The sequence below is a fragment of the Numida meleagris genome, chromosome 4 (assembly GCF_002078875.1).
Source record: "Numida meleagris isolate 19003 breed g44 Domestic line chromosome 4, NumMel1.0, whole genome shotgun sequence".
Lineage (NCBI taxonomy): Eukaryota > Metazoa > Chordata > Aves > Galliformes > Numididae > Numida > Numida meleagris.
The window spans coordinates 57,928,810-57,943,891 of record NC_034412.1 but is presented as its reverse complement, the minus strand read 5'-3'; the positions used below and the strand labels follow the sequence as shown (position 1 = coordinate 57,943,891).

At 39.5% G+C, this 15,082-nt stretch overlaps 1 protein-coding gene across 1 annotated transcript in view; it reads left to right on the top strand.

Moving 5' to 3' along the window:
- Positions 1-15,082, top strand: part of FAT4 (FAT atypical cadherin 4) — a 138,546-nt gene that overhangs the window by 100,384 nt on the left and 23,080 nt on the right. Inside the window, exons 8-9 of the mRNA XM_021395427.1 lie at positions 2,092-2,342; positions 5,188-9,537. Of these exons, the coding sequence (XP_021251102.1) occupies positions 2,092-2,342; positions 5,188-9,537 (4,601 nt within the window). The remainder of the gene's footprint in view (positions 1-2,091; positions 2,343-5,187; positions 9,538-15,082) is intronic.

Genomic DNA, 15,082 nt, shown 5'->3' with positions numbered 1-15,082 from the left:
TACAAATCTTTTAAGTATTGGAGGGACCAGAATACCTAAATGCTTCTTGTCAGAGGTGCTGAGCACTCAAAATACCTTTTCAGTCTTGTTAGACCTCATTCCAAAACCAAATCCTTGATTTCTATAGATGGTATATAAAATTCTGTGTGAAGATATTCTTAAAAAGAAAAAAATAAAGACTTAATTCTGCAAAAGGTAGCTAATCTTCTGCAAAACTGTTACAATTCCATATATGCCAAATCTTTTTCTCTTATTTCTGGTGATAGCCTGTTACTGGGGGGCTAATGAGGTTCTTGTAATGCATGCTTTAGTGTTGTTGAAGTATTGTAGTATAGATAAGAATCAGCACAGAGTAGTCAAAAGACTGGATTTTGAGCACTTCAGTCGCATTTCTTTTATACTGGTTGTTACCATTACAAAGTTTGGGGTTTTTATCTTTTGACATGGTTTAGAATTTTTTTGTAAATATGGACGCTTACATTGTCCACTTGGTTTCCTTGTAGTTGTACTCACATATAACTCAGAATATCCTATGGCAAATGCAATTTGTCTTTATTTTTTTGTAAAGTGTCTTTCAAGGTGTCTTTCCCAAGCTGTGACGAGTCATTCTGTGTACATGGGGCTACATGATAGAGAGACTCTTCTGTGGCATCTCATAGTGTTAAAACACTGCAAATCACAGATGAAATGTGTCCATACTGCTGGTATTTACAGAGATTTAAGTGGTGTTTTAAGCTTTGCACATTCTTTCCACTCTAGATGCACATTTCTTTGGCTAGAGAACAATTACATATGGCCATCATATTGAATTATAATTAAGCAATTAAAGTGTGCTCCTGGCATTCTGTAGAGATTAATGACTGAACATGAGAGGTTGCCACAACTTATTAGACAGACTGGCTATCAATCCTCTAGGAATAGCTTCTGGCCTGTGTTGTTATTTCTGTCATATCCTGCTTAGATTTGGAGAAGATGAAGATGTGAATTTTACTCTTCTTCACAATAGTGGATTTCTCCTGAATCTTTTTGTAGAAGTGTGTGCTACAAAACAAAGTTGCTACTGTACTATAACAGGCTTCTCTGAAGAAGCAATGTTAATCACAGTTGTGTTTTGATTTTATAAGGACTGTAACACTTTTTCATTTTAGCCAGTTTTTGTTTCCTTTTTTTTTTCCTAGAAATGCTATAAATTGAATTAATAGAAATGTAATGTTAACCAATTACCTTTAAAAATACAGCCTAGTGTTCCAGGTGTCTTTGAGATTCATTTTGTACTAAAAGTAGGTATACAGACATTCAAGGAGCAAAGACAAATTCACTACACTACCAAGTCAGAGGTGCAGGTTCATTACAGTGAGGTGTAGTAGGCACACAATCAATTCCTACCACAATTTTACACACTCCACCAAACACACAAACGTGCACGTATGTACACACCAGTTGTCAAATTCTGCTCCTCGTTCACTGTTATTAGGATAGCTCTGTGGTTATGGATTTGTTGTAATTTACTATGAATTAAAATTGAAATCTAGAATAGCAAAACAGTATCAGGAAAATATGAATTATAAAATTCCATATTATTTTGGAATTTTTATTTATTTTTATTATTAAAATTATTAATTATTATTAAATTATTTATAAATTTATTTTTATCATCCTTTTATTTCTGAAAGTAGTATTATTTCTAATTATATTCTGCAGTTTCAGTTAAGAGCATGTCAGCCTTTTGGAGTAACACTTCATGCATTAGCCCACAGAAATCAGTAGAAAAGGCTGCCTATAGCAGGTCGCTTGCAGTTTTGAGAGAATGCCCAGCTGTATACAAAGGTTCAGTCTGCAACTCATTTGTCAGAAATCTATCTGTGTTAAGCAGCTACATTTGGAAATCCCCAGAAATGCCATTTATGAGAAGTCTTAAAATATGGAAGAGAAAGAAAGTGAAGACAGATGGATAGATGGAAGAAAATCCTAGTATCGATATCCATCAGCATGGTGGTCTGAAGAGTATAAAAAATGTTATTATCTGAAGTCAGCAGGCTGCCTTATGAAATACTAATTGAAATTTTCTTCCTCATTTTTTCTTTTAAACAGCTATAGGCTTACTGGTGGCAATTCTCAATTCACAATCAACCCATCAACAGGACAGATCATCACCAGCGCTCTACTTGATCGAGAGACAAGAGAGAACTACACGTTGGTTGTTGTGGCAAGTGACGGGGGCTACCCTAGGGCTCTTTCCAGTTCTACCAGTGTGCTTGTTGCTGTTGCTGATGTGAATGACAACCCTCCCAAATTTCAACACCATCCCTATGTCACTCATGTTCCATCGCCTACTACTTCAGGTAACCTTACCAGTGGCGACACTTACGATAGCTTAGGATACTTCAGATAGCATTAACATCATACTAAATGCAAAGCCATGTCACAAAAAATGTTCCTGATATATTCCTCTACAGCTGTTTGCCAAATTTTTGTCTTTGTGTTGCATAGAAGTAAGTAATGGCAAAGGCCTGATATATGACCTACATATTAGTAATTTTTTTCAGTTTATTTCTTTTACCTAAATCCAATTTATACTCCTGCAGCTCTATAAAGAAGACAGCATGAATGAGCACCGAGCTTTAAATCTGAAAGAAAGACAAACAGATGGTCAAATTAAATTATTTTGTTGGGAAGGCAATGGCCTCTTTTTTCCTCTTTGAGTATCTTTCTGTATATAGATATTCTTTTGCTGTCTTGAGCAATTCTTAAAGAGCGTTGTGTTGACACCTTCTGAAAAGACTTCTATATTTTCTATATAAGATGTTAACTATGTTGCCTTTCTTTGAGCCAAGTTGTGAAGTAAAGTAAAACTAAGCTGCAGCCTTCCATTTGTTGAAACTGCACATAAGTTGAAGTTATTTCACTCGCAGAAATTAATTTCTGATTCAGTTTATGTTTAAACAAACCTGATAAATAAAGAAACTAGAAATGGGTAAGTCATAAATACTAGCATTTCCTATTGCAGAATTGGCATTGCAGGGAGAAAGAAAGAAAACATATATTTGCATGGCAATAGGGAGAATATATCAAAGGATTCTACTTTTGAGACTTTTCCAAGATTTAAAAGAGATTAATATTGGGACCTCTACTATCTTGAAATAGTAAAAGGTTTTTAAAGAGGATCCCTGTGTTACCACACATTCACCAAACTGCAGTCATAGTAGTTGGCTGGGGAAGTCAACATTCTCCATTCTCATATGCATTTGCATACATGGATATGTGATTCCAACAGAGAGGATTCCAAGGCAACTGTTTTACGAAACAGATTTTCTTTCAAAAGAAAAAAAAAAGTTTTATTTCTTTGTCTTGGAGTTGTCTTTCTAAATTTTAAACAATTGCAAATACTTCTCCTTTTTATGGAAGAATGAATTTGTTTATATTTCTTTCCTGTTTCCAGAACAGCATAATGAAAGTGTATTATTATTGCATTGGTGAATCTTTGTGTATTCTGACTGGGGTATAGCGCCTTTGTGTGGTTCTTTTCTTGATTGTTTCTTTAAATGTGATTATGATGAGCATACGTGCTATTAATTGAAGTGTTCTGGGAATACTGTTTTTGGAGTTTGTATGACCCTTTATAACTAGAAATGCATAGAAAGCCTAAGCCATGTTTACTCTTTTTAACTTAGCAAAAAGCTTGAGATACATGCACTTTTTATTTACAAATTCCTCAGCTGATAGATTGTTTTCATTTAAAAGGAAATGTTCATATCTTTTCAAATTATTTTGAAAGGCTATTGACAATTACTACCAGTCATGGCAACTATTAAAACAAAACAAATCAAAAAAAAACAAACCCTCAAAAATTTTTCAAGACTTTTGCTTTTATTCCAACCACAGAATTTGTATTGTGCAGTATGAAAGAAAATAAAGCTTAATTTCTCGTAGATTTAGTCAAGACTACAAATGGGAACAAGTAATAATAGTAAGTAATAGTAATCTTTTATTACCTGAAGCAAAAATTAATATTTTATGTCTCATTTCTCACAAGGAATTTGAATATTGTACTTGCCTAAATATTCCTCCTCTGGAGTACATGTCATTGCACTTATTGCACATGACAGATAGTGACATGAAATATAGTTTTAGAGGGACACTGCCAAAGTCATTCCTGCCTGCAACTGATTTTGCCTTAAGAGGCAGAAAACGTGACTTTTGTACAGAAGTGGCATTTTCTAAGTTTAAATAGCAGTAAAACATCAACACAGTATTCTGCAAATTGATTGAACAGTGTCAAAATTGAAAGATCTGCCACATGTTAGATCTGTAAACTTCAGTGCAAAAGGACACCCTGGATTCTCCATGCAAACAGAGATCCTAATGCCCATGTGGTGGAACTTACTGGGAAAAGTAAATTTGAAAGACCCAAAACATAATTTATCAATGTTATTGTTCTAGTGTGCGATAGGTTATTATTTCTATGTGATTTTACCCGTATCTCCCATGACCAACATGCTTTTAAAAATGTGGTCCAATTAGTTACTTTCTTCTAAATAATCTTACAGGTTACTGGGGACAGCATCTAGGAAATAGGAGGAAAAACTTTAAAGGGAGAGAGTCATGAGGGTAAATGTCCACTCGTGCTGCCTGTTCACATACAACTTTGATAGTTGTAGAATTACAGTGTTAGGGTTTTGTTGTGCTATTTTGTATTGTTTTATTTTGGGGTGTTTCTTTTTATTTGTTGTTTTTTTGTTCGTTTGTTATTAATGTGGATAAACTATGAGCAACTCCAAAAAAATAATGTATTAGTTACTTTCAATTTCCCTTGATTTATGGCTTTCATAATGTGAATGTTCTAGAAATGGAACGCTGGACTTTCAAAGAATTGCAGGTTCAGGTGCCAGTGTACATAGCCACTGACATCTGTACAGTGCATTTCCCTGAATGCAATGACCTGGTTTTCAGACCCATGCTTTTTGACCACATGCATGTTTCATGGGCTCACAAGCTTACCTTCTTGAACAGCACATCTTGTGTAAAAGAAGTTCATTTTCAGAGCAGTATGACAAAGAGCATGCTCCTCAAGGAAGAATACCAGAGGGGATACCCTTACACATATTTCTGAGTGAAAAAACTGGCGTGGTGTTTTCTACAATCAGTGCATTCATTCATGAACTGCTTGGTCTTTGTTCTCCATTTCAGGTTCGTTTGTGTTTGCAGTGACTGTCACTGACGCAGATGCCGGCTCCAACGCAGAGCTCCATTATTCCCTCGTGGGGAAAAACTCAGAGAAATTCCACATTGATCCAGCAAGGGGGGCAATCCTGGCTGCCAATGAGCTGGCAGGAGAGTCTGAAGTCACCATTTCTGTCCACGTGAAGGATGGCGGCCGGTACCCTAAGACAGACTCTACAACTGTCACCGTGAGGTTTGTGAACAGAGCAGAATTTCCTCGAGTTGAAGCCGAACAGGATACTTTCACTTTTCCTGAAAACCAAGCGGTCGGGACACTTGTCACCACCATTTCTGGGTCTTCAGCCAGAGGAGGCTCCTTGTCCTACTATATTGCCAGTGGGAACCTGGGCAACACCTTCGTAGTGGATCAGGTAACAGGACAGCTTTCTGTCGGACAGGCTTTGGATTTTGAAGCTATACAGAAATACGTGGTTTGGATTGAGGCCAGAGATACAGGCTTTCCTCCCTTTTCCTCATATAAGAAATTGGAAGTAACGGTGGTAGATGTCAATGATAATGCACCGGAGTTTGAGCAAGATCCCTTCATTGCTGAAATAGTGGAGAATCTGTCCCCACGGAAGTTACTGACGGTGGCTGCTGTTGACAGGGACAGTGGTCTAAATGGACAGTTGATTTATGAAATAATTGAGGGTAATACAGAAAATAGTTTTGTGATCAATAGAGCCACTGGTGAGATCAGAAGTGTCAGGCCTTTGGACAGGGAGAAACTGTCTCGTTACACACTAACCATAAAAGCTTCAGATAGAGGCACCCCACTCCAGAGCACAACCGTCAAAGTTATCATTAATGTTTTAGATGAAAATGACAACGCCCCAAGATTTTCCCAGATATTTAGTGCTTCTGTGCCTGAAAATGCACCTCTGGGTTTTACAGTAACCCGAGTCACAACTTCAGATGAAGACATCGGCGTGAATGCAATCAGCAGGTACTCCATAAGGGATACAAGTCTCCCGTTTATCATAAACCCAAGCACTGGGGATATCACAGTCAGCAGACTGCTAAACAGGGAAGATACGGATCGCTACAGGATCAGAGTCTCTGCACATGACTCTGGCTGGACAGTGAGCACAGACGTCACCATATTTGTCACTGATGTCAATGACAACGCTCCACGATTTACAAAGCCATCCTATTATTTGGAGTGCCCTGAGCTCCCTGGGATTGGGTTGAAAGTCACCCAAGTTTCAGCCACTGATCCCGATGAAGGATCTAACGGTCAAGTCTTCTACTTCATAAAATCTCAATCTGAGTTCTTCCGTATCAATGCAACCACAGGGGAAATTTTCAACAAACAGTATTTAAGGTACCAAAACTCAAGCGGTTCAAGCAACGTCAACATAAACAGGCACAGCTTCATTGTTACTTCTTCAGACCGTGGCAGTCCTCCATTGCTGAGTGAGACAACTGTCACAATTAACATAGTCGACAGCAACGACAATGCACCGCTCTTCCTTGCTCCTAAATATTTTACGCCTGTTACTAAGAATGTGAGAGCTGGCACAAACTTAATTAAAGTTACTGCAGTGGACGACAAAGACTTTGGTTTGAATTCTGAAGTGGAATACTTTATTTCTGATGAAAGCAAAACTAATAAATTCCGACTGGACAGGAGTACAGGCTGGATTTCTGTGTCATCTTCACTAATGGCTGATTTGAACAAAAATTTTCTGTTTAAAGTAAAAGCAAAGGATAAAGGTAATCCTCCACTGTCATCCGAGGTAGCTGTTGAAATAGTTGTAACAGAGGAAAACTACCATACACCTGAGTTTTCTCAAAGCCATATGAGCATTACTATCCCAGAGAGTCACTCTGTTGGAGCAGTGATCAGGACGGTTTCAGCCCGAGACAGAGATGCCGCTATGAATGGATTAATCAGATATAATATTTCCTCTGGAAATGAGGCTGGCAACTTTGCTATCAACACAACTACTGGTACCCTGACACTAGCAAAACCACTTGACTTTGAATTATGCCAAAAGCATGAGCTAATTGTTACTGCCACAGATGGAGGATGGGTGTCCAGAACAGGCTTCTGCAGTGTCACCATTAATGTCATTGACGTGAATGATAATTCTCCAGCATTCAGCCCTGAGGACTACTTTCCCAATGTATTAGAAAATGCCCCAAGTGGGACAACAGTTATTCGTTTAAATGCCAGTGATGCTGACTCTGGACCTAATGCTGTGATTGCATATGCTATTCAGTCCTCAGATAGTGACCTCTTTGTCATTGACCCCAATACAGGAACAATCACTACCCAAGGATTTTTGGATTATGAAACAAAGCAAAGTTACCATCTAACAATAAAGGCTTTTAATGTTCCAGATGAAGAGAGGTGCAGCTTTGCCAGTGTCAACATCCAGTTAGAAGGGACTAATGAATATGTGCCCCGTTTTGTGTCCAAGCTTTATTATTTTGAAGTGTCTGAGGCAGCCTCCAAAGGTACCATTGTGGGTGAAGTTTTTGCAAGCGATCGTGATATGGGAACTGATGGAGAAGTTCACTACCTTATCTTTGGCAATAGCAGAAAGAAGGGCTTCCAGATAGATGAAAAAAGTGGCCAAATCTATGTTTCAGGACCTCTTGACAGAGAAAAAGAAGAACGAATCTCTTTGAAAGTTCTTGCAAAAAATTTTGGAAGCATTCGAGGTGCAGATATAGATGAAGTAACTGTTAATATCACTGTACTGGATGCCAACGATCCTCCTGTATTCACTTTAGGAACCTACAGCATACAAATCAGTGAGGGCGTTCCTCCAGGCACCCATGTCACATTTGTGAGTGCCTTTGATTCAGATTCTGTCCCTAGCTGGAGCAGGTTTTCCTATTTCATTGGGTCTGGCAATGACAACAGTGCCTTTTCCATCAACCCACAGACAGGACAGGTCACTGTCACTGCAGAACTGGATCGAGAAACTCTGCCTGTGTACAATTTGTCTGTGCTGGCCATTGATTCAGGAACACCATCTGCAACAGGCAGTGCCTCTTTATTGGTAACTTTGGAGGACATCAATGACAACGGCCCTACCTTGTCCACCCGCCAGGGAGAAGTCATGGAGAATAATCGTGCGGGAACTCTTGTGATGACACTTCAGTCATCAGATCCCGATCTCCCTCCAAACCAAGGTCCCTTTACATACTACTTACTCAGCACTGGCCCTGCAACCAGTTACTTCAGCCTTAGCACTGCCGGTGTCCTGACCACAACAAGGGAGATCGACAGGGAGCAAATCAGTGATTTCTACCTGTCAGTGATTACAAGAGACTCTGGCATTCCTCAGATGTCTTCCACAGGAACTGTGCAGATAAAGGTAATAGACCAAAATGACAACCCATCTCAGCCCAGAACGGTGGAAATCTATGTTCACTATTACGGCAACCTCTTCCCAGGAGGAATTTTGGGCAATGTGAAGCCACAGGACCCAGATGTGTTAGACAGCTTCCAGTGCTCCCTCACCTCAGGAGTCACCAGCCTCTTCAGTATTCCTGGGGGCACCTGCGAGCTGCACTCACAGGCCAGGTCCACGGATGGGGTGTTTGACCTGGCTGTGCTCAGCAGTGACGGCCTGCATGGGGCCGTCACGAGCAGCGTCCGCATTTTCTTTGCGGGTTTTGGCAATGCCACCATTGACAATAGCATCCTTCTCCGCTTGAGTGTCCACACTGTGCGGGATTTTCTTACGAACCACTACCTCCATTTCCTGCGCATTGCCAGCTCGCAGCTGACAGGGCTGGGCACTGCCGTGCAGCTCTATGGGCTGTATGAGGAGAGCAACCAGACCTTCCTGATGGCGGCTGTCAAGCGCAGCAGCAACCAGTACGTGAACCCCAGTGGTGTGGCCACCTTCTTTGAGAGCATCAAAGACATCCTCTTCCGGCAGAGCGGTGTGCGGATTGAGTCTGTGGATCACAACTCATGCCTGCAGAGCCCGTGCCAGAATGGAGGGAGCTGCATGAGGAGGCTGGCTGTAGGCCCGGCCTTGAAGAGCCACGAGAGCATCCCTGTCATCATCATGGCCAACGAGCCCCTCCGGCCCTTCATGTGCAGGTGCATGCCAGGGTATGAAGGCAGCTTGTGTGAGATCGACATTGACGAATGCCTCCCTTCGCCGTGCCACAACGATGGTACCTGCCTCAACTTGGTGGGGGGCTTCTCATGCAGTTGCCCAGATGGCTTTACTGGCATGGCCTGCGAGAGGGACGTCAACGAGTGCCTTTCCAACCCGTGCAAAAATGGGGCCGCCTGCCAGAACTTCCCGGGAACCTTCAACTGTATTTGCAAAACTGGGTATACAGGTACACTTTTACTTCTTTTCATCTCAGTCAAGAGAATGGGAAAGAGGGCAGAAATGTACCTTTTAAGTAAAAAATACATTCCAGCCTCAATTATCTGAATACGAGCATTCCCAGCAGGTGAAGGAGTCATGAAAAAGACCACTTTTGTAGTTATGAAAACTGAGAAGACCAGGTGCCCACAGTGTTATTTTATTTTAGCTGTCCTCTAGCAAATCTCTCTTACTTGATTTGCATTAGAACAGAAGGATTTTACCAGAGCTATTTTAATTTATTAAATATGTAGAAATCATTTCCAGTGTTTAAGTATGACCTTTTCTGTTCTTGTTATTGTTGTGCATATTGTGGTAGCATTTTGATTCTGTTAGGCGTGTGCCAAGCAAGAAAATTAGCCTCTGCCCCAAATTGCTTATGGTCATACGATATTGAAAACAGATGAAGGATACGGGAAAAAAAACAAAACTCAGGCAAAATGATCAAGCATGTATATGTTGTCCCTTTGCCATTTATTCTTTTCATTAACAGAAATGGCAACAGCATTCCTACCTCTTCTGAATATTTTTTTTTCCAATATTTGTTTCACATTATCCCTAGAAAAGCAGACTGATGCTTTCATTATGACAAGACTCTAATCTGTGTTGTTATGTGGGAAGGACATGTATTTTATTTGTAATCATCAAAGGGCATATTTATTAATTAAATTAAATGAAATTCCTGGCTCAGTCCTCCTGTAAAGAGTCTGGATGCTTTCAGTTGTTCTAAGAGAAAAATCACCAGATCTAGATGGCAACTTCTCTTAAGCTGCTACAGCTACTGTAGCATATAGGGTTAGGGGTTGGATGAAAATACAGAGATGTCCTCAAAAGGAGAAGAAAACAACTTGGTTGTCATTACTAATTATGCCATCAAAACTTTGGCCCACTGAATTTGTCTGCTTGGAATTATTCTAGCATGACTGTCTTCCAACCTTAATCTTCTTTTATTGCTCAGGCTGAGGTTTGGGAAAACAGCTGTACTTGAAATCACCTGTAAATTTTAAGTTCACGTACATACTTGTTTTGTTCTGATCTGGCATAATCTGAGTGTGATTGGATCTTCCTCCATCTGTGGTTCCTGTGTGCATTGAAAAGTTGCGTATTTGCTGTGATGTACTCTACATGAGGAGCAGTAATGCTTTATTAAATTTGAGGAGCATTCAAGAAAAAATCATTTTTTGAAAATACTAAAAAACTCAAAAACACTTACCAAAGTATGTCTATAATATACATCTTATGTAGGAAAAATGTCTCTTTAGAAGCTTAATGTGTTAGAAGCTGATACAATCTCATACATTCTGATGGGTTTCCCCTCACCATATTTCAGGTGTCTGTCATGCGGGTGGCTATGGCTGTGGGAGAGGGTTGGAGCACAAGTCAGTGGAGATCTACTCTCTTCTGACAGTAGAGCTTTGTCATGGTATTATCTAAGGGTCTGCGTCCGTGACAAGGGGGACAGACCCGAAAGAAAAAAAAACGAGAAAAGAGGAAGGAAAAAAAATTGCCGGCGAGTAGGGGCCGGCCCCCCCCGAGGGGTCCGGCGGCTAAAGCGGCAGAGAAGCCGCGGAGCCGCAACCTGGGAAAACCAAAGGGAAGAGGAGGACCCGTAGACGGATCTAACACAAAAACAGCGGCACCGATCTGAGGAAGAACAACTAATTTTACTAAATATATCAAAATGAGGCTAGTAGAATTATGATAGAGGGTTTACAGGCTGAAAATCTTACACAGTAAACTGCAGGAGGACCACGTGCTTTCTCCGCCGGGCTGGAAAAAACAGACCCCCGTCTCCCACGCGGCTTCACCACCCCCTCTAACGCAAAGACCCCTGGGGAGTGCATCTCCTCCCCTACCCCTCAGAGGGCCACACCAAAAAAGGTAGTTTGCAGTAACCAGGGGATTAACTCTTTAACTTCCCGTACCTTACATGATGTAATGATGTGGAATACCGACAACAAAAAATCACAAAACCATAACAAGCTTCAAGAGAGGCCCAGGTCACACTCCAAAAGATTTGATCAAAGAATGACCTCCTAATCTTTATAATTTCTGGATGACAGTTTCTCAAAACAGAAAGAAATAGGAACTTTGCTATTGCATGTTGGTACAAGGTTACATCTAGTGTGGCTTACTACTGCAGTGAAGCACCACAGTTACAAAATGTGCGTATCCCCACAGGGCTTCCGTCTTCTTGTGCATAACCTTTGGATAAAATGCTAGTTTTTGCATTCTGTCTTTCTCTCATGTATTCACTGTGTGTTTTAAAAAAACATTAGGACATCACATTCAGATATTCCTATCGTGCTTCAAGCACCCTAAGTACAAAACAGCAAAAGAAATTAAAACATTTTTGTCTAGCTGAATATTACAGGTCTGAACAATTTTAACCATTGCTTATGGCCACTATTTAGAAATGTAACAGAGACTCAGTAGAGAAGTTAAAGCTTCCGTTACCTCTTCTAAGGAATATTTCTGTATCTCAAATGCCTTAGGGCAGCCCGGGTAGGCGCAGCTGTGCTCATGATGATGTGACAATTGGAGCTTGGCGCCACTGTCCCCAAAACTTGTTTGGAAATAGTGGAGTACTCAGGATATTATTTTAAGCCAGATTAGTACTGGAGATGTTGCATACTTTTTTGCAAAGGAGAAAATTAATTGATTTTGAATAAAGGCATGGCTACTTTGTTTAAGACACAGCTACAGCAGCTGATACACATTTGGACAAGATCTCTTGATGTAAAGGATGCTGATGTGATCTTCTGTGGGAACCTCACAAATGTACTACCGAGCCTCAGGACAGGAACAATTATTGTGAATTGACAAGCAGTTCTAATTAAGTTTAAAATACAGGAGTTTATTTTATGTTATATTATTACATCAGATTGGTTTGCCAGCAACATGGCAAAATAGTTCCAGGGAACATATCCCCTGTAACTCTTTTGGTTATTAGCACCAGAGGTTAAATGGACATATGTTTGATGTTGCCACTAAGCAAAACACTTCATTAACTCTAGCAGCATACTGTAGTATTTGCCTTTAGCCTATAATTTGAAGCATTAAAGAAATGTCCAGGTCATTTTTTTTTTAGTATTAAAGTTTAATGTTCAAGCCTTATGTCAGCTAAAAATAAAGCTCTACACATGATAAACTCTTGGAAAAAAACAAACAAACAAAAAAAATAATGTTTTAACTAAGAAAGTATGATGACAGACTGTTACAGTTTGAAGTGTTGGATTTCTTTCATGCCATGAATTAAATCTGGCATCTGATATGAGCTTCCTCTAAACTACTTGTCAACACAAATAATTTTAAAATAGAATACCACTGAGGCAGACGTTTATGTTTGGGAGTCAGATCTTTTTAAAATCAGTTGGCTGTTGTAGATTCAAGAAGTATTTAAGTGTCTTGAGATTAATTGGTCAGGACAGGAAACAAACGGCACTGAAGTATGTAATTAAAAACCAACATATCTTTGGAGCTGAATATCAGTGGAGTTTATTAGATCACAATTAATAATCGGTATATTTTTAGTTTTTATGTCTGCAGAAGCATATTTGAAATGCAGCAAATTTAATATACAATAGGTTCTGCAGATATCAGAATACAGATTGTTCTGAGATTGCTTGTTGTAGAGACTGTTGCGTCATTATTATACTACCAACAGAAAGATTGTACAGCTGTTTGAGATTTTAATCCTGATTCATACATGATTAAAGATAGTAGTAGTGAATGTATAAATAAAGCTTGAAACTGTTTCTTTATGAATACAATCCCTGAGTGCCTCAACAAAAAAGAGACAGCCAAAATAGCAGATTTTTAATTCAGTGTATCGTATACGTAGCCTTGTTGCTTCTCTTGGAATGAAAGTATAGTTGGTAAAAAACAAAAATAAAATAGTAACACAGCGCTGCATACAAGTAGAAAGCTGTATTTTCGTAGATAGATGTTGTTCGCTGTAAATTCAAGTACTTGAACTGTAGACCGTTACAATGGCTTACCTGAAAACTCAGAGTCTTTCTTTTATTTGATTTATTATGTTTTGTCAGCTGCATTTCACTTCATCACACTGCAAAGGTAATTTGGTTCATTTCACTGAATAGGATTATGAAGAGTGATTACCTAAGAGCAATATCATTAGTGTTTAAACAATCTGTTATAATTACGTCTCTTAATGATGATCAGGTTTTGCTTTTAAAATAATAATATTCTAGAAGGAATATATTTTGTGATTTACAGTAGTTGTCAGCAGTTGTCTTCCTTTGAACCTTTCATTTTCAGTTTTCCAGGACTCCTTAAGATGAAGGAATGTAGGTTTGTGAAATTGTTTCAAATGCAAGATTAAAATAATAGAAGAACCCTTTTAAAAGATGGTCATAAGGAACCACAAAAACTAAAACTCTCAAATCAGCTGAAATCTAACCCAAGAGCATTCACTTCATATCTGTTCCTGTTACATTCTTCAATTAAAAGAAAATTATTCTCAGGAAGTTTGATTTTTGTATAAGCCCATGCATGTGATATCATCAGCTTGAGGTGATGAATGATAAATGCTGAATGCTGTCTGTTATCAATTATCCAGTGTTATACAAAAACTCACATTCTTCAAGAAATGTCTTTGTGACACAAAGATGGATACCCTGAATTTTTCAGTATTTCAGTTGAGACAAAATCTACGAACTCAGCTAACTGCATCATTTACCTAAGCTGGAGTGCTACTGGAGGCAGGCTGGGTTTGGAGTCTCTTTGGTTCATGAAACATTGACTGAGATGTTTCCTTCCCCTCACTGGATTTGATACCCTGAAATACATAGGTTTCTCCAAAAGTAATGCCTCCTATTTATTTCCATGGAAACTATAACAGATACAAAGAGCACGGTAACTCTGATTGAGCAAATTCTCAGTTACAAAACAGTTTTCCAACCCAAACAGTGACCACCATTAGCTGTGCATTTTTGCTAATGGTGAACAAGAGCTTTCATGCTGTAGTTGTACAAATCTGCACCAGCAGAGGTAACCTACTGTCACCACTGCTGAAATGCACCACCCACCGCCTCACTATGCTCACGTGCACTGGTTGGTTTCACTTCGCAGAGATAACAGAGTGAAAAATAGGAATATAGAAGAAATATAGTTTGGATTAAAAGGGAAGCACAAGAGTGTACAATTTGGACACTGGTGGACCATCCAAAACTCAGGATGGTCAGGGGTCTGGAGCACCTCTCCTATGAAGAGAGTCTGAGAGAGTTGTGGTTGTTCATCCTGAAGAAGAGAAGGCTTTGGGGGAGACTATATAGCATCCTTCCAGTACCTGAACAGGGCATACAGGACAGCAGGAGAGGAACTTTTCATCAGGGAGTACAGTGATGAGACAAGGGGTAATGGCTTTAATCTAAAAGAGGGGAGATTTAGATTAAATGTCAGGAAGAAATTCTTCACAGTGAGGGTTGTGAGGCCCTGGCACAGGTTCCACAGATGGAGCATCTCCATCTGTGCATCTCCAAGGTGCTCAAATC